The sequence below is a fragment of the Nanorana parkeri genome, unplaced genomic scaffold, assembly GCF_000935625.1.
Source record: "Nanorana parkeri isolate BGI_ZX_2015 unplaced genomic scaffold, ASM93562v1 scaffold2119, whole genome shotgun sequence".
Classification (NCBI taxonomy): Eukaryota; Metazoa; Chordata; class Amphibia; order Anura; family Dicroglossidae; genus Nanorana; species Nanorana parkeri.
The window spans coordinates 53,838-77,871 of NW_017308387.1; the positions used below are offsets into that span (position 1 = coordinate 53,838).

Sequence of the window (24,034 nt, forward strand, 5' to 3'; positions counted from 1 at the left end):
GGAGGAACATAAAACAAATCATTGTCACTTTTGATTGGATATATGACTTTACCTGAAAAAAATGATTTTAGAAATGGTCATTTCAGTTTCTTATGAAGACCGGGATTAATAATCTTCCATAAACATCAAAACTGAATGGCAAATTCAATTACTTTTACATTATTCAAACTGACAACGATTAAGAATATGGAGTTTAGAAGTGCGATACTTCAAGTGTCAGTAGAGTAGCAGGTAAAGTAGGTAAACAGCTACAATACTGATGACAGCTTTTCATAGTGGCTGCCAAGGAAAGAAAGGAATCAGACTTTCAGCACTTGCAACATTCAAGACAGAAAATAATAAAAACGTGTAATATACTTGTAAGGGATCTGCAAAAGCATTTCAAGAGCACTTAGTGTTCAGAGCTACACAAGTAAAGTGGAACTCTTTTTCTAGTTATTGGATGGGATTGGGAAAAGTTTTATCTCTGTGTGTTCCCATTGGAGAGACCGACCTTTACCATTTATCTCGGCGACCTTTCTCAGGACAAAACCAAAATGTTACAGCTTTCACTAGAATCGGAGGTGAGGGGAAATCCTCCAATGTAGACAGCTGTTCCAATCAGGACTGTCAAGAAGTGTGATTTCCCCTCAATTTGGGGAGATTTCCTTCCACTTCCTGTCATGTCACATGGCAGAAAGGGAAGGGAATGTCCCCTTTTGGCACGTAGACCGCAATAAGAGCCTTACAAAGTTTCTAACCCTTCCTGACACTATTTGTGGCTGAAAAAAATTGGCATCAAGCTCAAACCTTTGCTGGGATTTATCAAATGAATTCTGTAGCTGCAAACACTACCAGATTTGGACTGTACCTCTCTCACTCTGGGGTGCACTGGAGAGTTTCTTGGCAAGTGAACTCCATGATGCATGAAGTCCTGGATACAAACGTCTTCAATGGTCTGTTGTGGAAAAACAAAGAAGGTAATGACATCAGATGTTATTCGCTAGTGATCCTAAAGCGTAGTTCCACTTTTGCAGACAAATTTGAGAAAACCTTACCATATATGTGTTATATATATAATGTAATGACACACGTAGTATTGCAGTGTGCAATGATACCTTTCTTATTGGACTAACAAAATATATATGCTTTTGAGAGTGGACCTCTCTTCTTCAGGTCAGAAGCATACTATTATTGCTTTTGACCTCAAGGAGAGGTTCACTCTCGAAAGCATATATATTTTGTTAGTCCAATAAGAAAGGTATCATTGAACATGTGCCCCTGTTTTGACCAGAGCTTGCACTTTTTTTGCGCCTGTTTTCATCTGCACTTGTTCTCCAGCACGTCTGAAACTGGCGCATCACCTAACAAAACAATCACAACCAAAGAAGTCCCCATGACCACTTGTTCAAGAAGCAACAGTTCAGCTTTTTGCCTGGAGTTACGTCTTCTTTCCTGGAGTCTATTAAACCTCATTTATCAACATTACACTTGCATCATAAATCTGGTGCAAAGTGCGTCAAATATATTCCGTGCAAGTTCAAACACTCGCAATTGCTATGATAAATTCCCCCCAGTATTTTTGATACGTGTTCCCATTCACACAACATACCCCAAAATAACCGTCTGTGTAGCAGTCCTTTGGTGCTTCTCAAAGTGACCAGAAACTCGGTCTGTCCCCATAGTAAGAATAGGGAACAGAATGAGCTTCCACTCATTAACATACAATGCTTCTAGATCTTTAACCCTTTCTTAGAGACAGTGTCCAAATCTAGTTTACAAATAGTAAAGATTTGCCGGCACAGTACAGACAGGGTTAATTAGGTTAAAGATTAAAGCTGGCCATACACGGTTATATTTTTTTGTTCAACGCATGGGCTGAAAGATATAAACAGAACAGATTCCTCCAATAAAGGCTTACGAGCATTGATAAACCAATCCCCCGCTGTTTTGGCTGGTCACTGTCAGAATATATGAACGGTGCTTGCAGCCGATTGGCTGCAAAGCACTGTTCGTTTGAAGATTTTTCAACCGCCTCCTTCGATCAGCAGATCAAGGGATGCCAGCCGGAAGGATGTAGACAGCGGCACCCACTGTGCCCATTTCATTCGCATAGCGTATGGCCATTTTAACATACACACCAAACCCACCAGCGGTGCGGCGGCTCTCCGATCCAGCGGTGTCTGCATGCGGGCGCACCCGGCCGAGAATCCGAACTGCGCATGCGCCCACCCCAAGATGCTTTGCGGCCGCCCGAACAGTTTTGTTTTCTCGGGCGGGAGCGCGCAAAGAAAAAAAAGGTACGTTTAAACCGCTGTTTTAGCGGTTTTAACAAAAAAAAAATAGGATTTTGTACTCACCGTAAAATCCTTTTCTCTCCGTTCATTGAAGGACACAGGGCAACAGATCGTAGATCCTGAATGGTAGGATAATATCGCCACCTGCAGGAGAAGGACGCTAGGCACAAAAACTAAAGACCAATTACAGCCTAGGGGCGGCCCCTGCCGGTGGCCAAACAGACCAGGAGCGTAGACGCAGCCTCATCCTCACTTGGCGAATCAGGCTGTGAGGCATCACCCGGATCAGCATGAGGTGACGTCATGGGGAGACCCCCCCTCATCGGACTCCCCTGACAAGGCAGGGGATGGCAAGGGCAGAACCCGCTGCCTAGGTGGGCGCTGCATCAAGGCGCGCATCATGCGCGTCACAAACCCATCCATGGCAGAGGAAAAATATTCCAGGGACAATGCGGTACCGCGGTACCACCCACCCCCCCTGAAGAACCGGAGGGACGCACGGATGATTGGCAAAACAGCGCAGGCGTACAGGACGCACAAAGAGGGGGTCTAGAGGGGCCCGCAGAGCGCAGCCCACAATCCCCACACGGCAACGTAGGAGAGAGTCATCCCTGCGATCCAATCTACACCGCAGAAAAATACCCCACTGACCGGAGACCACCAGGCAAGGGGAAGAGGGACCCACAGTAATGCAAGACCCTCAGCATTTATTCCGGCCCAGATAGGGGAGGGGAGGGGAGGGGAAGAGGGAGAGAGGAAGACACAGGAGGCTGCAGCTGTGAAACAGTGCCGCCTGCAGCTTACCTCAGATCCAGGTCCTCAGGCCATCCACCGGAGACCCCACATACATACCACCAGGGAAGACAGGAACCATCGCCAGGATCCAGGGAGGAGCAGGGTACCGGCAGGATAACGCCCCCGACCGAAGCCGCGGCGCCGCCAGCCTGCGGGGAGAGCCGCGACCGGTGGGCCGGAGCCCCCGGTCAGGAGCCCCCCCCTGGGACGAATCCCATAGGCGTCGGGGAGGACCACCCGTCGCAGCCGACCCACCGTAGCAGAGTCTGCATGCGCTCGTCGGTCACCCAGGGGAGACTACAAGGATCTACAGTCATCCAGCCTGTCGCCCTGGGGACACTTGCTAGAAGAAAAATCAAATCAAACGGAAGAAAGGAAAAAAATTCTCCAGAGAAATTTTTTTAGCTCCTTACTCCTGACGCTAGGCAAAAAACTGGGGACTTGTCAGCAGGTGGGGGGTTTGGCCACCGGCAGGGGCCGCCCCTAGGCTGTAATTGGTCTTTAGTTTTTGTGCCTAGCGTCCTTCTCCTGCAGGTGGCGATATTACCCTACCATTCAGGATCTACGATCTGTTGCCTGTGTCCTTCAATGAACGGGAGAGAAAACAACTGTTTGCCTATATCTACTGCTTGGTAGCAGTAGATATAGGCAAAAAAAACGGGAGGGTTTAGAGCCCCTTTAAGGACTTACCTTAAGTGATGCCTCTTGATCCGATCATCTTCTTCCTTCCACTTGTATTAAGCAATCCCTCCAGCGCTGGTGCCGGTCTCTGATGCAGTGCAGACTCCTCAGGTCCCATGGTGTCTGTCTGATGTGCACGCTCCTGGCTGTGTGCATTCACCTCCGCTGTGTCTCTCCTCTTCTCCCTGCCAAAGATCTCTACTGTGCATGCGCCCTCTCATCCTCCTGCTCGGCTGCTCGAGAAGCTTTAGATGGGAGACACAGGTAAGTTTTTAGCAACTTTTTAATATGTTTTTGCATAGATCTACTGTTTGCTAGCACTAGATATATGTAAAAGAAAGGAGAGTTTCATTCTAGTTTAAGGTCATGCTATGTGAATGGGAACGTGTAACAAAATGTAAATGAAGTGTTATCCCATTTTGGTTGCAAACGTAGAAATACATTTTGAGGCGATGGTAGCAGTATTAGTGCACCACAGGAACAACACAGTTGACTATTGTCTTGGATATATATGTACCAACAGTTACATTTTCAGAACACGTTTTCAGGGCCTACCACCTTCTTCTAAAGTACAGGCAGCAATTTAGTACTCAACTATATTACAATCGGTACAGATCCAGCCATCAGAAAGAAAATTACAATACCGTTGCAAGGTCTTCAGATGTTTTTTTCCATGCTCTTAAATAAATGTCTGCAATGTGGCATATGAATGACCTAAAATGACAACATGTTAACTTTTAGCACCATCGCTCATGAAAAATAAAAAAGAGAAATGCATGCTTAAACCTCTTGTTTATAAACTGCAGTCAAACTTTTCCCCCCTCTCTTTTACTTTTGTATAAAGAACAGTTTAAACGTCAGTCTTAATAGGCAGTGAGACAATTGTTATGGTGACCGTTGTGGAAATTGTACCTTTAAAAAGAAGTCTGTAATGGAAATTTACAGTTTAATCCCTGTAGGTTTCCATTACAGCTGTGCACACACACAATTTTTTTCAAATCCTTTCAAAGTCACGAGGTAATCAAAACCATGACCGGGCCAAATTTGATATTGAACTTCAGGTAAACGCCAGTTTAGACAACAAGAAGTATTTAACAGCTTTGAGATCAATAGCTGTAATACACGGATAATTTATAAAAAGCAAAATTATGTCTTTTGCTTTGATTGCAATTTTTCATAGTGATCACATGATCTGTCACCACATGATCAGGCAGGGTCTCCAGCTGGATTGTGCAGTGGTCTGTTCCATCTTGGAAGCCTGCCAGAGCTGAGACTGACAGGACCTGAATGAATGCCATCCTGGCATAAGGGAACTTGCTGGGAGGGGTTAATGTATAAATAACATACATACAGAAAAAAACAATTTTGATACACTACAACCTTCCCAGCATTAGAAGATTAGAACATTTTAAACAATCATTTTTTCCCAAACGAATATTTACGCGACAGTACTATCAACAACATAACCTGATATGTTTACTGACTGCCAGAACAAGACAGGTGATGTAAAACTACTGTTGGATTTCGATGCATGTTCCATCACCACTGTAATAGCTTTTATTTAACAGCAGCTGAGATCAATGAATGAATGGCAATCTGTAGCAGCCAATGAGAAATAGTCTTTCATGGGTGACTATCCTAAAACAGTCCTATACAGAAATGTTTACCACACTTCTGACAATGTAGATCAACGTTAGGAGATAAGTGACAGTGCAGCTTGAATGTTACATACTTTGGTAAACTCTGAAGCTGGTTTTTAATTGTTCCATGAATTATTTTAATGAAGTTGATGTCCCAGCTGAAGATAAAGCTAAGAAACCGCCGGCCCTAATTACAGAGGAGGGAAAGGAAATTCATTAAAAACAAGCTTAGAAGAATATATTTTCATGCACGTTTTTCATCATTTACATAGCAAGTTTGTGCTGAAGCTCAGCTACACGGGAGCTCTTTCATTGCTTATTGGCATGAGACCAGCCCCTTGTTGACTGTTTTCTCATTCACAAAACAGAGAAATTGGGATGTGGTGTGTGCGATAGCTGTCAACAAAGTGTTAAAAGGAGAACTATGGGGGTAAGTATTTTTCCCCATAGTTCTCCTGAGGGTCACGGGAGGACATAAACTAGCGTCCTCCCGTGACCCAATGCTCAGTATATCGCGAGCTATAGCTTGCGGTATACTGAGACCGCCACAGCCAGGACGTATCCCGACATTACTGTCGACATCCACCCAGCTGTGCGATATCTAGAGGCAGAGCCAGATGTACCCACCCCCTCCCCCGTCCGTTCACCAGTCAGCACTGGAGGATCAGACAGGGGAGGGGGAATCCCTGCAGGGAGCAGTGAGTGACAGTCACCGCTCTCTGCAGGGACATGATCGAGAAGTGAGCGACCGACGGTATGTGCTCGCTCACTTACCGATCCATTGAGCCGACTTGGGACAGTTTCATTGTCACACGTCGGCTCGAACTATGAGGTCGAGTGAAAATCACTCACCTCATAGTTCTCCTTTAATCTCATTCTACATTAAAAATCTCAGATGCGGCCAAAGAGGAACTGTACCCTGTATCTTTGAAATGACAACAAAGGCAACTTTAGAAATAATTAGTAATGGCAATCTACAAACACATACCTTTAGACAATTGCCGGAGTTTTATTCTTTGCATACCTTATTTCTCTTTTCTTCTCACAGTGGCCATTTTTACTAAGGGAAGATTATTACATTTCCCTTTACTTCCTGGAACTCTTCCACATGTGACCATGAACATCATCTCAGTGGAGGAAAATGCCTTTCCCTGAGATCTCATTACAGATGAGATTTCCCAGCAATGCTCTGCTGATGTAACCTTCCCAGGATGCAATGCTTGGGATATCTACATCACCAATGCCGAAGAGAACCAGGAAGTGGAAAAACAGTAAGCAAAAGAAAAATATGTTTGTTTAATGAATGTAAGATGATTTCATATCAGCATGCAGAACTAAATGCTGAGGTGATTTTTACTGGAAGGGGGTAAAGATCCACTTTAGGCCTTTGTGTATTGGGTCAGGAGGCTGAAATATAAATTTGTACTTTGGTCCTTCAGGGCAAAAATCAGATTACTGCATAGAAGAGGGGTAGTCAAACTTCAGTTCTCCAGCTGTGGTGAAACTACAAATCCCTTTACGCATTGCAAGACTGAGGGCCACAGACATGTCTTTCCGAGGCAGATGCATGATGGGGGAAGTTTGGCTACCCCTGGCAAAGGCCATAATGTACATTTACTTACCTTCTCCATGCCTGGTAAAGAACTGGTATATCAGAGGTGTGTGTGGAGGGCGGATGACTACTGTCATGTGGGGGAGTGTGCACAGCCCCTGTACAGTTTTCAGTTTTGCTCTGGGATATCTGGCAGAACAGCGATATAGCGGGTTGATAGGAATGCACCTTAAGCTCAAGACAGTAAAGTGAACAAATAACTTTTCCCAGTGTGGGCAAAGTACATGCACACGTTAAATTGTGTGTCTGGGCAAAATAAAAAAACATATTCAGTGCATCCCTGCATTACATTTACATTGCCCCACAATTTGTCTTTTTAAAACAACATAATTGCAAAATACCTGTTGTTCCAGCCAGAGCTCCTATATTCCTATGTGAGCGAAAAACTCTGCCTCTGCTGCACTGAAATTCTTGAGTTCTTCTCTCCTGGACTAAATAACACCCCCTCCCCCCTTATATTATGGAGATGAGAGGGGATGATGTTCTGTAGTCCATCTGTAGTCCAGCTTAGGAGAGCTGGACAGGGCTGACAACACTAACTTCCAGTGTAAGTTCTCAGCTCCCACTGGAAGTTAGAACCAGACTGGATTTCTGGTAGATCAATACATTTTTTTAGTTTTATGCTGCAGCATATTTAAAGGGATACAACACAGGAAAATGTTCAAATACTTTTAAATTTTGACCAGTCATACATTTTAACGTTTTTGATCTATATATTTTCTTGAGCATACAGGTGCCACCCTGCCATTTTGAAGTGATTGTTTTACACCTAATAAACCTTCACCTCTTTAGGTTGTCCCAGCAGATGGGGCTGTACTTGGTAGCAGATTTGAGTGAATAGATTTATTAGGAGCACAGAGAGAAAAAATAAATGTCCAACAATTTCAAGCTGTGACCTAACAGCATCCAACACCCATTGCTGAAGGGTACTGATTAGCAGCCACACTTACATGATGAGTGGGTGGGATGTACAGCAGAGTATCAAATGACCAGAGACTGCAGGTCCGCCCAAATGTAAAGACAATGCCAAATGCGGCTATGCTGGATTATGATAAACTGAATAGATTTTATAGATGAAATATTTTCGGCCTAGCTTTAGCAACTCGCTATCTGATTTTATTTATTTGCAAATATAAACACTTTAAATAGCAATTTCAGGCAACAACAAAATAAGTGAGCTACTAATGTTAGAATGGCTGATCATATGCTAAAATCAGACAGTTTGCTCCAATTACCCTCTTCTGAGTTTTTATAATTCAGTCTGACTCCAGGAAGCTCCTCACATGGTGACAATGAGGGGACTTAGTGAAGCATGCACACTGTGACCCGCTTGCTCTACTTTCTTGCTCACTAATTACATTCAAGCCTCCAAGGCAGGTTTGTCTAAACCGATGGCTATGAGAAGCTTCTTAGCACAGACTTTTGTTTTTACATCAAGCTCTTTGTGTGAGTGATAATAAACTGACACTGAACTCCGGCGTTGAACCTTAAAAATGCACCGTATTAACCGTAATACATACAGTACCGTATTATCAAAACTGTATCTTATTTCTGTATCACTCGGCTGTAGACCCTCAAATCAACTCTGAATTGGTGCTGACACTGTCCTTACTTCTGGAGGGTGGCTACTTCTGTTCCCCATGGTCCCTGTGTGTGTTGTAAAGTAGTCACCGCCCCAAACTTGCTCTTATGATGGACTACAATCTCAATACAAATTAGTAACAGGAGTGAGCTTGGAGCGGTGGCTACTTTACAACACACACAGGGACCATGGGGAACAAAAGTAGCCCCCCTCCAGAAGGAAGGACAGTGTCAGCACCAATTCAGAGATGATTTGAGAATCTACAGCCGAGTGATACACAAATAAGATACATATTTGTTAATACGGTACTGTACGTAATACGGTGCATTTTTAAGGTTTAACTTCCGAGTTTAGTGTCACTTTAAAAGGATCATGCTGCAGGTTTGTTTGGGAATACATTTCCTGCATTACAAACTTGGGGTCTCAGATCAAAATCTCAAGATATAATTTTCATTCGTGACTGGAGTGTGCCTTCTGGACATATCTACCATGTTCAATCAGATGCACTAAATCAATAAAAAGGAACTTACCTCTTCTTTCTTAATGTGGTTAATACTCATAAAGCTCTGGAGTAACAGATCCCTCACTTCATTACTGTCTTCCGAGTTGTAATCAAAACTGAGGAGAGCTGGATGAAGGTGCCACAAGCGGGTAATGTCCGCAGCCTATTAAGAGAGAAGTATTAGGATATTTACACAGTTTCTGCACTCACAAAGATGAATATGATAATAATAATAATAATACCTATTGAACCATAGTTCACAAATACACCTCAATTTAAAACAAATAAAAGTTGTAATACACAAATAATGTCATTACTGATGGCAGTGGTGGGCTGCTGATATTTGGATAATTAGGCAATCAGAGTTTATTGGTTCACATCCATGACATGATGGCGACTTCAGCGTCCCCTGCGAATGTCATGGCTGGGGCCACAGCTATTTCATCTTTGGTGCAGTTACACATTATGTATTTCTAAAAGGCAAAACATTTGTCTTCATTGTGCATAGAGTTGGGGAGGGTTAAAACTACTGTCAGTTTTTGTTTTTCACCATCTGTGTCTCTTTAGGGAGATTTCTCTTCACTTTCTGTACTGTAGACTCATCCGCTCTTTAACATACAATGCTTTCAAGTCTTTAACCCTTTGCTAGGACAGACAGTGTTCAAATCTAGTTTACAACTGATAATGAGATCTGTCAGCACAGTACAGATACCCGAGTTATTACAGTAACGTCCCACAACCCTCTCCTTAACATTACACAGGATGGAAGCAAGGAAGCGTTTTTTAGCAAGTAAAAATCACTTAATGTAAGCAGCACTTTAGATGTTTTTTTCTGTTTTGCATCATGAATGACAACATGTAACAAATATAAAGTAGCAGTTATCCCAATTTGACTGCAAAAGTGGAATTCCACTTTGAATGAGCTACCTACATTCCCAAGTGTGCTAAGTCTTACAGTTTGCTTTCTTTAAAAAACAGACACAACCTGAGCAGAAAAGCCTGTGTCCCGTCAGCAGCTATGTCCTACCAGTGGGATCCTTGCTCTCTGTGAGGAAGCAGTCATTTTGTTGCAGAGGTCCTACACGCACCCTGTTGAGTCACAGCCCTGAATTCTTTGCTCAGCAGGAAGCATGAGCTTTGCTGATTGCAAAGAGGCCACTGCTTCCCCACAGGGAGCAAGACCCCCACTCTGCAGTTGCTGGCCGGGGACAGTCTTCACTTCTCAGGCTATAGCTGCTTTAAGCTGGCCATACACCTCACAACCATTGCAAGACTTTTGTCTTGCGATGGTTGTAAGGTAATTTAAAAAAACGTATGATCTGCCCATCTTGGACAGGTAGATCGTACTTGCGAACATCGCAAGCCAGCCCCGTTGATGGGAGGGCTTCCGATGACTGCAACCCCGCACGGGCAGTGTGCGCTTGCGCACACCAGCCCGTGCGGCATTTGTCTCCCGAGAACGCCACTAACAATCGTACGGTTCTCGGCGGGTTTTCAAGCCTGCTCAAGAGACAAAAGACGTGCGACCATACAGTAGAAACGGTCGCATGCATTCCATACACCTGCCGATTATCGTACGATCGCGGGATTTCTCTGCGATTATCGTACGATAATCGGCAGGTGTATGGGCACCTTTAGAAAGAAAATCAAAAAGTAAGGTACTGCAAACCTTGCAGCTGCAATCCACATCAACAAATAAATATTAACATTTAAATCATTTTTCCATTTTATTGAAAGCGGATATCTGGCTAGTTGTAAAATAAACTTAAAAGCACCATGGGTTGGCCCTCAGTCTGAAAAGCAGACTGCCGAGAGGGCTCAGGTAGCCCCTGAACACCAGCTCGGAATTAGAGGAGAAACTGGACCTTCTCAGGGTCCTTCAGATTACATGTAGGTCTTACCCCTAAATTACATCACACAATGGCTGCTAAAAGAAAAGGTTTATTTTCTTCAAGTTCTGAATGAATTGGAAGTGGTATGATTAGAAAGTCATTCCAAAATCTGATCACCAGATTATTTGCACATACGTACCTGTTTTAAATGACTACATCTATACTATATCTAAAATAGTAGAAAAGGATGAAGATTTTATTGTACATACCAAACCTTTCGGTTCAAGTGACTTTGCCAAAACCATTGAAAACGCAATTTTCCCAAATTCCTCCTTCTTTTCTAAGCCTTTCTCCCACCAGGCCTCACACAGTCGCTGGATGGCAAGACGGACGTGGGATTCTGAACTGGGTAAAGCTTCCAGAATACCTGCAAATTGACTTAGACTTTAGTCATAAGTGAAGCCGTTACAAGAGAAATAGTTTGACAACTACTAGTTGTCGAGCGGTCATGACGATTCTCTGACTTTACTATCTGATGATGGACTTACGTACTTATTCAGTCAAGTAGCAAATCCAGAGGATCAGGCAGGCACCCAGGGGATCAGGCAGGCACCCAAAAATGTATATAATTACAATGCACATTTTTCTATCACAACAGCTTTCCTGTTGTTGCCGAACAACAAAAAGCAGAAACCATTTCTTTAATGTTAATAAATTTGCAAAATCAGCAAACATGGTGGTGAGACCATAAGGAGTAAGTGACTCTACAGGGGAAAGCCACAACCACAGCAAGGAGTCATGAAGAAAACAGATGATTCAATACTTGGCCTGGTTATGTCTCTATACTGGAAGATGATTGGGAAATTTTTGCTTCGGTCCCACATAGTGGTGCACTCCCCCTAGGAGTAGTATAGAGAAGAACAAAGGCTGCAATGCCAACAGATGTTGCCCATGTTCATTTTAACACGGTGCAACTTAAATTGGACCTGTGTCCCGACTATGAACATTATGAAAGGATTTACAAAATTCTATACATGCAGTAAAAACCCTTGAAAAGCCCTCGTTTACCATAGTAGCTATAGGCATTGTGGAGAAATCCATCTTCAAAAACCACAACAAAGTCACTAAAATTACTTTAATCTTTGAGAATTAAATACTTCACAGTGCAAGCAGCTACAGGAGGCCAGGGGTAGCTTATTTTACTGCATGTTAAAATATGTCAATACTTTCATGTCCATTAACATTCTACGGAACTATCAAAACATTTAATACTTTGCAGACGCTCTTAAAATTGTACTTGCAGGTTACAGGATTGCTCAGTGCAATATGAACTGTGCTGGCTGATATCAATTAAAGCAACCCTGCTGAATATCATGTTTGCTGCAGCTGATTGTGGCTTAATTTGCTAAATAGTACATGTCTACTGTGTCCTGTAGTGATGAAGCAGCCAGTATGCAGTAACTGTGGCACTGCAAGAGAGAAGATTGAAATCACCACCAGCCGCACAAGTCTTAAACAACATATTTATCGCTTTAAACCAGAGGTGGACAAATTAGTATGGAATTCAACAGCCACTCTGATCAATCCAGGAGCCAACAAGTTATTTTTTGGAGAGCCATTGACAAAAACTAGAGAAAACCTGAAAAGCGAGGTTCCAGCTGTAGTTTTTAAGGTGCATTGATTACGTGACTCCTGGGATTTGTCCAGCCCTGCTTTAAACAATATAGACGAGTATAATGGGTTCCCTGTTTCCATGTAAGTCACAGATCATATAAGAACCCTAGATAATCTATGGGGCCAGAGAGTGCAAATGTTCAATAGTGCTATGGATACCCTGCCATACCGCTTCTACATTGGAGGTCTAGTAAATTTGCACTTACCCTTTCATGAATATCTGGTCCCATGGTTCACTTCTGGAGGGAGCAATGCATGGTCAAAACTATACATCTGGAATGTACATTTGGCAGCTTCTATTATTTTCAATAAGAAAAAACTGCCTAGACGTGTATCTGGTACCCTAATGTCAATTTAGAAGGGTCTCTATTTCAACAATAAAAAAAATAAAATAAGCTATAATAAAAAAAGTTCTTTACCACTGAGAAGGCCAGCACATTCCAGGAGAGCGCGATAACTCATATTCTCTTCCACCACAGACACAGAGACTGTTGACACAATAGTCACACCATGTATAACCTCCATAGTGGTTTTCTAAAAGCAAAGGACAGATTGCAGATTTTAGTGCATTTTCACTTCTAACAATGTAAACTGTCAGCAGAATGTTAATACAGCACCAAGGGGTGCCCACACATATTCTGTTATCCCCAGTTCAATGGCAGCTTTATTTCTCTCAAGATAGATCTCTTTAACATTAAATAAGTAGAATAAAACAGACTACACTGCAACACCCAATGTGCTTATTGTTGTACGTTATAAGTTATAATAGTATTTGTTAAAAGCAGACATTCACTCAAAATATAAAGAACAACTCCGGGCATATGAAATCTTAATCCTTGCAGTCGTGCCACCCCTTCACTGCAAGGATTAAGTGCTTGTTATGTCTAGGGAGCTAAAATAACAAAGATATACTCACCCAAACATCTGACCTGGCTGGCTGCTAGACTGTCCCTGCAGCATCTCTCCCCTTCCGCTTCGGTGGTCTGAGAGCCCGTGAGTCATCACGTCCAGTAGTGTATTGGACGCGAGTACGCCGAGGGACATTATACCGCTGGAGCGGAAGGGGGAGGAGGGATGGTGTAGCGGCCAGCTGGGTTGGATGATCTTCTTTAAACATGGCTTAATTTTAATCCTCCCACTTCCTGCTACATGATTACATAAAACATTTTCTTTTCTTTTGGTACTTGCTCCCACTTTCACAGTACATTGCCTAGGCAAGGAAGGTGTATTTGTAGCTGTTGAATATCAGTCTTCCCTGTACCGGGATGAAGTTTCTCTTTAATGTGAATGTAAAAAGTATTTTATATCTACTGGCCCTTCAAAGCAGAGAGACTTATGTATTTCGACAATAAAACATGCCACATACCACTTCAGAAGATCCTTCCACTTCCATGTCATCGTCACTGTCGTCATCTAATTTGTGCCATGACTCTACTGGATTTGCCAGCAAAGTATCCATCAGTAAAGCCTTCAGCTTCTGCCATAATTCCTCCTTCTGTTTCCTTGGCAGCTCTTGTAGGATCTCTTCTAGTTCAAAAGGATCTGACGCATCTTTCTGCAATGTAATAAGTCCCCACATCACTCCTTAACAGATCATCTCTTCAAAATGTGTGCCACAGATGGGACAAGCCTTAAAAGTGGAACTCTGGGGCTCCCCCAAAGCCACAAGGGTAAAGTGCTTGTTTCCGTCTAGAGTACCATTGAAAATCAGTTTTACTTACCTTATCTCTCGCACCCCTTGCGGCTGGCGCACTCTTCTCTCCAACGCTCTAGGTTGTGGGCGGGCTCTCAGTGTCCTCACTCAGTCTCCAGTCACACCTAGGTGTCGGCGCTTCCGTGTGTAAAACGCACGTTTTACCTTGCATGGTTTGCACATTTTTACGTGCGTTAAATGCGCATAGAAAAAGACGCAAACATGCACAGAAATGACCATAATGCTTGTGTCCAAACGTGCTGTAATCTGCCTGAAAGAAGCTCATGAACCTTTTCTAGCATTTGGCATTTTGCATCATGCAACAAAACTCTCAGGTGTGAACAGGGACTATAGAAATGAATAGAATTGTGATGTTTTGAGAGTTTTGTCGCACTTAGCTTTGAGTGTCAAAACGCCCAGGTGTGAACAGGGACTTAGAATGCATGACTGCTGGTCCTGCATTGTACGCGATGGCATCAGAGTGCCTGCATCCGATGCAGTGCTGAAGAGAAGCGGCTTCAGAGAGCCAGTTGCATGGATAGGAGGAAGGGAGAGAGGAATTGGATTGGATGCAGGCATTGTTCAGGTATTTTGAGAGTCAGTGGGGCCGACTAGCAAGATGCTGAAGCTTGGCCCAGCGGGAGATTCCTCCAACCACACAGTTTAGCGTAGACGGAGGAATCTGTTGCACTTCCATCTGACCATAGAAAATCTGCAGATGATCTATAGGTGTATGGCCAGCTTTAGATTATGTTGCTGGATGAAGCATGGGGTTTGATTTATATGCAGAGCTATTTTTCCTCTGTGCAGGCTACAAAACAAAAGAAAGGGAGAGGATCACATCAATTTTTAAGCAGTACCCAGCGCCAAAAGAACCTTTTGACTTCTCTCAATATTCCCTGCATCCCTTTCCCTCAACAATTGCCTTCATTGGCGCTGCCTCATCTAAAGACGCTGCCCTAGGCACTGGCCCATATGGGTCAATCTGGCAAATACAGCCCTTAGTGCTAACAACCTCCATTATCATAGTCTATCTGCCTGAAGATCTATTTCTGTCACTCCAGTTGGGATTTAATTGTATGTTAATATGAATATGCATGCTCAACACGCATGTCAGTGGATTCATATCAGTTAAGGGCAATAAAGGGGAACCAGTCATGAGAAGGGTATGTGGATTGCCACTGGTGAGACGTTAGCTACCTGGTTATCATGATGATCAGTGGTTTCAATGATTTCCTAACCAGGAAAATGTATACAGCCATGGATGTTAAAACTCCCTGTTTTGGGTCAGACTTGCATAGTGAAGTCAGAGGCTCATAATGACAAATAGGTAGCAAATATTTTTCCAAACCTTCGCAAATGTAACCCACATAAGTCCCTCAAGACAGGTCCCCTTTATAGGTTCATCTGCCATGAAGTAATTTACCCATCTAGCAAAACACAGACCATAGAAAGCCAACACTGGGATTTAGGTTTGCAAACCATTAGGCCACATTTCTGATCTGCAGATTTTCACAGAAAGCAAGTGTGTGCTTACAAAAAGGAGACACTGAGAAGCAGATGAATGTTAAGGACGGTCTTTACTTCAGGCTATGAAGCAAATCAAGCATTTCACTGCAGCATGAAGACTACAGGATAACACGCTGAGCTCCAACATGGACTATGCAAATATTAATGAACTTACATGAAGCTGAATGAAATGCAAGAAATCCTGTAATGTTTCCTTCCCTGTGGCCTGTAAAAACGCCTCACGTTTAGACATTGTGACTCCTGAAAAAAACAAAAACAAAACTAAAGTCATTACCAATACATTACACACATCTGCACCAAATAAAAAACATTCTACCTAGGATCATATACACATACATTAATACAGAGCTGGGCATTTTCCGGTCATCAGGTCCCCGTGGTGACTGAAAAAACTCTCTTGCAACCAGATCAGTGAGAGTTGGGGTTTACTAGTCTGACCCCTCACCCCCCAACACACAATGAGGATGGGGTTTACTAGTCTGGCCCGCATCCCCCAAAACGCAATGAGGATAGGGTTTACTAGTCTGACCCCTCATTTCCTGTACATACCAAGAGGATGGGGTTTACTAGTCTGACCCCTCACCCCCAACACACCATAAAGATGGAGTTTACTAGTCTGACCCCACACCCCCCAAAACACCCCGAAGATGGAGTTTACTAGAGATAAAACCTGCTCCCCCCCCCCCCCCCCGAAGATGGAGTTTATTAGTCTGACCCCTCATCCCACAACACACAATGAGGATGGGGTTTTCTAGTCTGACCCCTCATCTCCTGAACACACCATAAGGATGGGGTTTACTAGTCTGACCCCTCACCCGCAACACACCGTAAAGATGGAGTTTACTAGTCTGACCTCACACCCCCCAAAACACCCCGAAGATGGAGTTTACTAGTCTGACCCCTCATCCCACAACACACAATGAGGTGGGGTTTACTAGTCTGACCCCTCATCTCCAGAACACACCATAAGGATGGGGTTTACTAGTCTGACCCCTCATCTCCAGAACACACCATGAGGATGGGGTTTACTAGTCTGACCCCTCATCACCTGTACATACCAAGAGGATGGGGTTTTCTAGTCTGACCCCTCCTCTCCTGTACATACCATGAGGATGGGGTTTACTAGTCTGACCCCTCATACATAGATACCATGGGGATGAGGTTTACTAGTCTGACCCCTCATCTCCAGAACACACCATGAGGATGGGGTTTACTAGTCTGACCCCTCATCTCCAGAACACACCATGAGGATAGGGTTTACTAGTCTGACCCCTCATCACCTGTACATACCAAGAGGATGGGGTTTACTAGTCTGACCCCTCCTCTCCTGTACATACCAAGAGGATGGGGTTTACTAGTCTGACCCCTCATCTCCTGTACATACCATGAGGATGGGGTTTACTAGTCTGACCCCTCATCTCCTGTACATACCATGAGGATGGGGTTTACTAGTCTGACCCCTCATCTCCAGAACACACCATGAGGATGGGGTTTACTAGTCTGACCCCTCATCTCCAGAACACACCATGAGGATGGGGTTTACCAGACTAGTAAACTCCATCCTCATGGTGTGTTCTGGAGATGAGGGGTCAGACTAGTAAACCCCATCCTCATGGTGTGTTCAGGAGATGAGGGGTCAGACTAGTAAACCCCATCCTCATGGTGTGTTCAGGAGATGAGAGGTCAGACTACTAAACCCCATCAAGAAAGGTGAGGTCAGAGTCAAGGATGACAACTAGGACCTTGGCATGGGGGAGGGTTGGATAGTTGTGTTATCAATCTCAAGGGAAAAGTTGGGGGAAGGTGCACGGGCAGGAGGAAATATCAAGAGCTCAGTTTTTGAAACGTTGAGTTTTAAGAAGTGTTGCGACACCCAGACTGATATGTCAATACAAATGAGTAAACTAAACATGAGATTGTAGTCAATCAAAGGAGTGAGCTTGGAGCGGTGGCTACTTTACAACACACACAGGGACCATGGGGAACAAAAGTAGTCACGCACCAGAAGGACGGACAGTGTCAGCACCAATTCAGAGATGATTTGAGGATCTACAGCCGAGTGATACACAAATAAGTTACATTTCTGTTAATAGATAAGATACTCGAATGTATTTTTAAGATTTAACTCCTGAGTTTAGTGTCACTTTAAGGTTCATGTTCAGGCAAAACATATTTTTAGTTCTGGATAGATGGGGGAAGGGTCAGAAGCCTTGTTGGGGTATACTGCTATCAATGGCTCTGATAGAGAAGCTTTCACTGCTTCCTGTTTTGATGACAAACATACGAGACAGGAAGCAAGGAGAACGCTCCCTCCACAATACACACATACAAATGCTTTCCTATAGTAGAGTGTGGAAGCCCTTCATTTCTATCTCTGTAGCTTGTTATACACTGGTCCTGACTGGGTCCACACACAAGATGACGTGTAGTTGGACAGACCCTCAGTTCCCACATGTTGGCAGCTACGCTCAGCCTGGGACTTGTAGTTCTCCTGCCTGAGTAGCTGTGTGACTAGCCCATCACACATACAACCACAAGCAGCGCTCCTCCGCATGCACACATCACAATAGAAACAGTTACGTTCTCTTTCACGTACCGTCCTATATACCGATTCAGTCCACAGTCACTTCCCGCTCGCATCACAATTCAAACTTCCAACACCCGCCCGACTACAGCATACCGGAAGTACGTCACTGCGCGGAAGAAACAATCCGCCTACCGCTTGCTTGTGTTCTCTGGTTCCCATGGCTACCCCTCCAGCGATCACTGCGCATGTGCTGGACGGGTGTCTGTCAGTGTAAGGGTCGAGAGCGGATAAAAAGATGGTTGGCTTCTGAAACACTAAGTATCATGGGAGGATTTAGGTGTGCGGGTGAGAGCTGCATTGTGCTGGAGGAACCAGTGTGATGACATTGTATCTTCCTCAACAAAGAGACATATCACATGTGATGTGTATGTGGAGTCATTTGGCAGCTCACATAGCTGTTTGTATTTTCCTCCACATTACCTGCGGTTCAAGCTGTCCAGGAAGAGTGACAGACGGTGAAATTACAACACAAACCTGTATTATTATAATTGCCCCGGTGCCCAACCTGCAACTCAGGGGCCACATGGCGCTTATTGTGTGGCCCACTGTTTAGAAGCTCCATTTCTGACAGCTGCAGCTGCTGTTATACTGGGCAAGTGCTGGCTGTCAAGTGACAGGAGCAGGGGAAGAGGTACGATAAAGCGCTGGGGGGCATACGTAGCACACTTAAAAAAGAACTCTGGGGGAAATGATCTTGACCCTTGTAGTGGGGCTATCCCACCCCTCCTCTCCTGTACATACCAAGAGGATGGGGTTTACTAGTCTGACCCCTCATCTCCTGTACATACCATGAGGATGGGGTTTACTAGTCTGACCCCTCATCTCCTGTACATACCATGAGGATGGGGTTTACTAGTCTGACCCCTCATCTCCAGAACACACCATGAGGATGGGGTTTACTAGTCTGACCCCTCATCTCCAGAACACACCATGAGGATGGGGTTTACCAGACTAGTAAACTCCATCCTCATGGTGTGTTCTGGAGATGAGGGGTCAGACTAGTAAACCCCATCCTCATGGTGTGTTCAGGAGATGAGGGGTCAGACTAGTAAACCCCATCCTCATGGTGTGTTCAGGAGATGAGAGGTCAGACTACTAAACCCCATCAAGAAAGGTGAGGTCAGAGTCAAGGATGACAACTAGGACCTTGGCATGGGGGAGGGTTGGATAGTTGTGTTATCAATCTCAAGGGAAAAGTTGGGGGAAGGTGCACGGGCAGGAGGAAATATCAAGAGCTCAGTTTTTGAAACGTTGAGTTTTAAGAAGTGTTGCGACACCCAGACTGATATGTCAATACAAATGAGTAAACTAAACATGAGATTGTAGTCAATCAAAGGAGTGAGCTTGGAGCGGTGGCTACTTTACAACACACACAGGGACCATGGGGAACAAAAGTAGTCACGCACCAGAAGGACGGACAGTGTCAGCACCAATTCAGAGATGATTTGAGGATCTACAGCCGAGTGATACACAAATAAGTTACATTTCTGTTAATAGATAAGATACTCGAATGTATTTTTAAGATTTAACTCCTGAGTTTAGTGTCACTTTAAGGTTCATGTTCAGGCAAAACATATTTTTAGTTCTGGATAGATGGGGGAAGGGTCAGAAGCCTTGTTGGGGTATACTGCTATCAATGGCTCTGATAGAGAAGCTTTCACTGCTTCCTGTTTTGATGACAAACATACGAGACAGGAAGCAAGGAGAACGCTCCCTCCACAATACACACATACAAATGCTTTCCTATAGTAGAGTGTGGAAGCCCTTCATTTCTATCTCTGTAGCTTGTTATACACTGGTCCTGACTGGGTCCACACACAAGATGACGTGTAGTTGGACAGACCCTCAGTTCCCACATGTTGGCAGCTACGCTCAGCCTGGGACTTGTAGTTCTCCTGCCTGAGTAGCTGTGTGACTAGCCCATCACACATACAACCACAAGCAGCGCTCCTCCGCATGCACACATCACAATAGAAACAGTTACGTTCTCTTTCACGTACCGTCCTATATACCGATTCAGTCCACAGTCACTTCCCGCTCGCATCACAATTCAAACTTCCAACACCCGCCCGACTACAGCATACCGGAAGTACGTCACTGCGCGGAAGAAACAATCCGCCTACCGCTTGCTTGTGTTCTCTGGTTCCCATGGCTACCCCTCCAGCGATCACTGCGCATGTGCTGGACGGGTGTCTGTCAGTGTAAGGGTCGAGAGCGGATAAAAAGATGGTTGGCTTCTGAAACACTAAGTATCATGGGAGGATTTAGGTGTGCGGGTGAGAGCTGCATTGTGCTGGAGGAACCAGTGTGATGACATTGTATCTTCCTCAACAAAGAGACATATCACATGTGATGTGTATGTGGAGTCATTTGGCAGCTCACATAGCTGTTTGTATTTTCCTCCACATTACCTGCGGTTCAAGCTGTCCAGGAAGAGTGACAGACGGTGAAATTACAACACAAACCTGTATTATTATAATTGCCCCGGTGCCCAACCTGCAACTCAGGGGCCACATGGCGCTTATTGTGTGGCCCACTGTTTAGAAGCTCCATTTCTGACAGCTGCAGCTGCTGTTATACTGGGCAAGTGCTGGCTGTCAAGTGACAGGAGCAGGGGAAGAGGTACGATAAAGCGCTGGGGGGCATACGTAGCACACTTAAAAAAGAACTCTGGGGGAAATGATCTTGACCCTTGTAGTGGGGCTACCCCAGCGGTGTATTTACAAATGCTGCTGCCCTAGGCAAAACAGCAACGCCGCCCCCCCTCCCCCCCCCTCCGTACTGACGGCCGATCGTCACATCCCTGCACTGTAAGGGTTAAGTGCTTGTTTTGCTATAGGAGGGAAAATAACAAAGATACTAATAGTCTGGTCCCTGAAGCCCCCCCCCTCCGGAGATATTATCTCCCCCGGCATCCTCACAATTCACTGTATAGGACTTGATGACTCACTAGACCTTAGACCACTGGAGCAGAAGGGGAGATAGGCGGCATGGGTCAGTCTAACAGCCAGCCGGCTGCAAGGTTCAAGTGAGTGTAACTCTGTTATTTTCACGCCTAGTGGGCAGCCCCAACTGCAAGGGTTAAGAGCCACAACTGGTAAAGAGACGGTCACTTTGGCACGTTGTCTGTCCTGTTTTATCACACGATTACATTTGATTTGGGCTCATTGGTTTAACACTCTTTTAATTGTTTTGGTCTCTGGATTTTCTGTTATGTACCTGTTTTCAACAGGTACATGAATGTGGGGCAATACAGATACATAGCGGAACTCTGAATAGAGTTGTAGACACGCTTTACGAGTTCCACTGACTGTCCTCCCAGCATTGCGGATATCTTATCTCAGCAGTTGTTTTGAGATATTTGAGAAATTGCACTCCCTATAGTGACTCAGATCTCTGCCCCTGTGGTGCTCCTCTACCTCTGTCCCTTGGATGGGAGAAGAGTCCTATAGACTTATGAGGCTTTACTACACCGGCGCAGCCAAGAGAGGACTTGCCACGCAGGATGTAAACAATCCCTAGAGGCCGCAGGCATCAGATTTTGGTCAGTGTGCATCTGTGGAGGGGGAGAGTTAGATCTGCCAGGGGAGGAAGGCAAAAATAATTAGATCACTTTGTTTCTTCAATTGCACTTTAACATTTCGTTTTCTAAATATTGTAAATATTTACAATAAATCTTTCATAATAAACATTTACAATAAATCATTCATAATAAATATTTACAATAAATCATCCATAATAAACACTTACAATAAATAACTCATAATAAACATTTAAAAATAAATAAATCATTTTGAATGCCCCCCCCCCCGTATAATTCTGATTATTAAAGCTGCTGACACTGTAAGTGTTTAGGGCAATAGATCTGACAACATGAGATTCTATGATACTTTTATGTTATGATATGAGGTTGTAGTGATGGGCTTTACATATGACAAGCACTGCCCTACAATATCACTTTCTCCTGATACCTTCTAGAGCTTTCAGGTGTAGCAGCCAAATCTGGAGAGTTCTCTTGCCTCTTGTGCTGGGATGACGCTGCTTATTATTTATGTGGAGCTCGGTATAAATCTGGGTAACTATGGCAGTTCATATTTTACAGGATTTTTTACTGTAATGAGTACAGATGATGGCACAGATGGAGCAGAAATATCTGGCTCAAGCCGGAGCTGTAGAAGAAATACGGAGACAGAACTAAGCACCAGCAAGAGAAATCACAAAGCAAGAAAAATACTCTACTGAACTTGCACATTAAAATACAAAACACACACACAGGATCTCGTGTGAAAATGAGCACAAAGCAAATTAGACAGACCAAATCCCTCTGTCCCTTTTCCCTCCTCATTTCTCCCTTTTCCCTTCTCATTTGTCCCTTTCCCCTCCTCATTTCTCCCTTTTTCCCTCCTCATTTGTCCCTTTCCCCTCCTCATTTCTCCCTTTCCCCTCCTCATTTCTCCCTTTTCACTCCTCATTTGTCCCTTTTCCCTCCTCATTTGTCCCTTTTCCCTCCTCATTTGTCCCTTTCCCCTCCTCATTTGTCCCTTTTCCCTCCTCATTTCTCCCTTTTTCCCTCCTCATTTCTCCCTTTTCCCTCCTCATTTGTCCCTTTTTTGGCTGATCTATAGATTTCTATATAAAAAATGCATGATTTAACAACAAAAGTTATTGTACACCCCTAAGGGGTCTATCTTATCATCAGTGTAGTAAGCAGCAAGAGGGGGCAGATCAAGGCATGACTTATGGAATTAACGTTTCTATTTGCATACTAAACCATTTTAGGGTTGGGTGCTCCATGGACTAAAGGTGGCCATACACTGTACAACCATCGCAAGACCTTAGTCTTGCGATGGTTGTAAAGTGATTAAAAAAACATACCATCTGCCCATCTTGGACAGGCAGATCGTACTCTCGGTCATCGCAAGCCCGCCCCCCTGAGGGGCGGGCTTCCGATGACCGCAATGCAGAACGGGCAGTGTGCGCGTCTCACCTGCAGTCTATTATTGTACAGTGCAGCCTACTATAACTCTGTGATACTAAGAGTTATTTTGGTACTATGCTTGTTCGCTTTCCTGCAAACCCCTTTCTTTCTTTCTTCCAAATAATTAGACAGATCACAGACAGGACAACATTTGTAATATGCAAATTCTGACTTCTGTTTAAAAGTTGACCGTAAGGTCTCCCTAACCTTCATGACGGCCCCTGATCACTCTACTCTGGTCAGTTTATCTCAGGGACGGGGGCAATGATTTAGTGTTCTCAGGAGAGATCTGTACATAAATTGAACAGGTGACATTTGATAGCAACCACATGTCCAAAAATTCAAATTTGTTTGAATTCAGATTCGAAAGTTTGGATGCATCTGAATTTCCAAATTAAACAAAATTCGTCCAATCTTCCATTTGGAACAAGACACAATTTACATGTCTGCTCGTCACAGGGAGTATTTTATTCAATAAATAAGCATAACATTTGTATAATAATTTGTTCAGCTGTTCTGTTCCTAGTGAGCGATATGTCAAGTAAAACCGAGGTACTATACTGGTACCTAATTGCAATGGTGAGGACGATGATGATCTCAACAGTCTGATGAAGGTGTATAAGGGTATGTAGAATTAGTCTTCTTGTAGTGT

At 44.0% G+C, this 24,034-nt stretch overlaps 1 protein-coding gene across 1 annotated transcript in view; it reads right to left on the reverse strand.

Moving 5' to 3' along the window:
• Positions 1-20,437, reverse strand: part of NCAPG2 (non-SMC condensin II complex subunit G2) — a 47,423-nt gene extending 26,986 nt beyond the window's left edge. The window contains exons 1-9 of the mRNA XM_018572748.1: positions 20,405-20,437; positions 15,972-16,057; positions 13,961-14,149; positions 13,014-13,128; positions 11,190-11,347; positions 9,117-9,251; positions 5,485-5,579; positions 4,397-4,466; positions 851-937 (exon numbers count right to left, since the gene is read on the reverse strand). Coding sequence (XP_018428250.1) covers positions 851-937; positions 4,397-4,466; positions 5,485-5,579; positions 9,117-9,251; positions 11,190-11,347; positions 13,014-13,128; positions 13,961-14,149; positions 15,972-16,049 — 927 coding nt within the window. The 5' untranslated portion in view covers positions 16,050-16,057; positions 20,405-20,437. The remainder of the gene's footprint in view (positions 1-850; positions 938-4,396; positions 4,467-5,484; positions 5,580-9,116; positions 9,252-11,189; positions 11,348-13,013; positions 13,129-13,960; positions 14,150-15,971; positions 16,058-20,404) is intronic.
• Between the last annotated feature and the right edge of the window lie 3,597 nt (positions 20,438-24,034).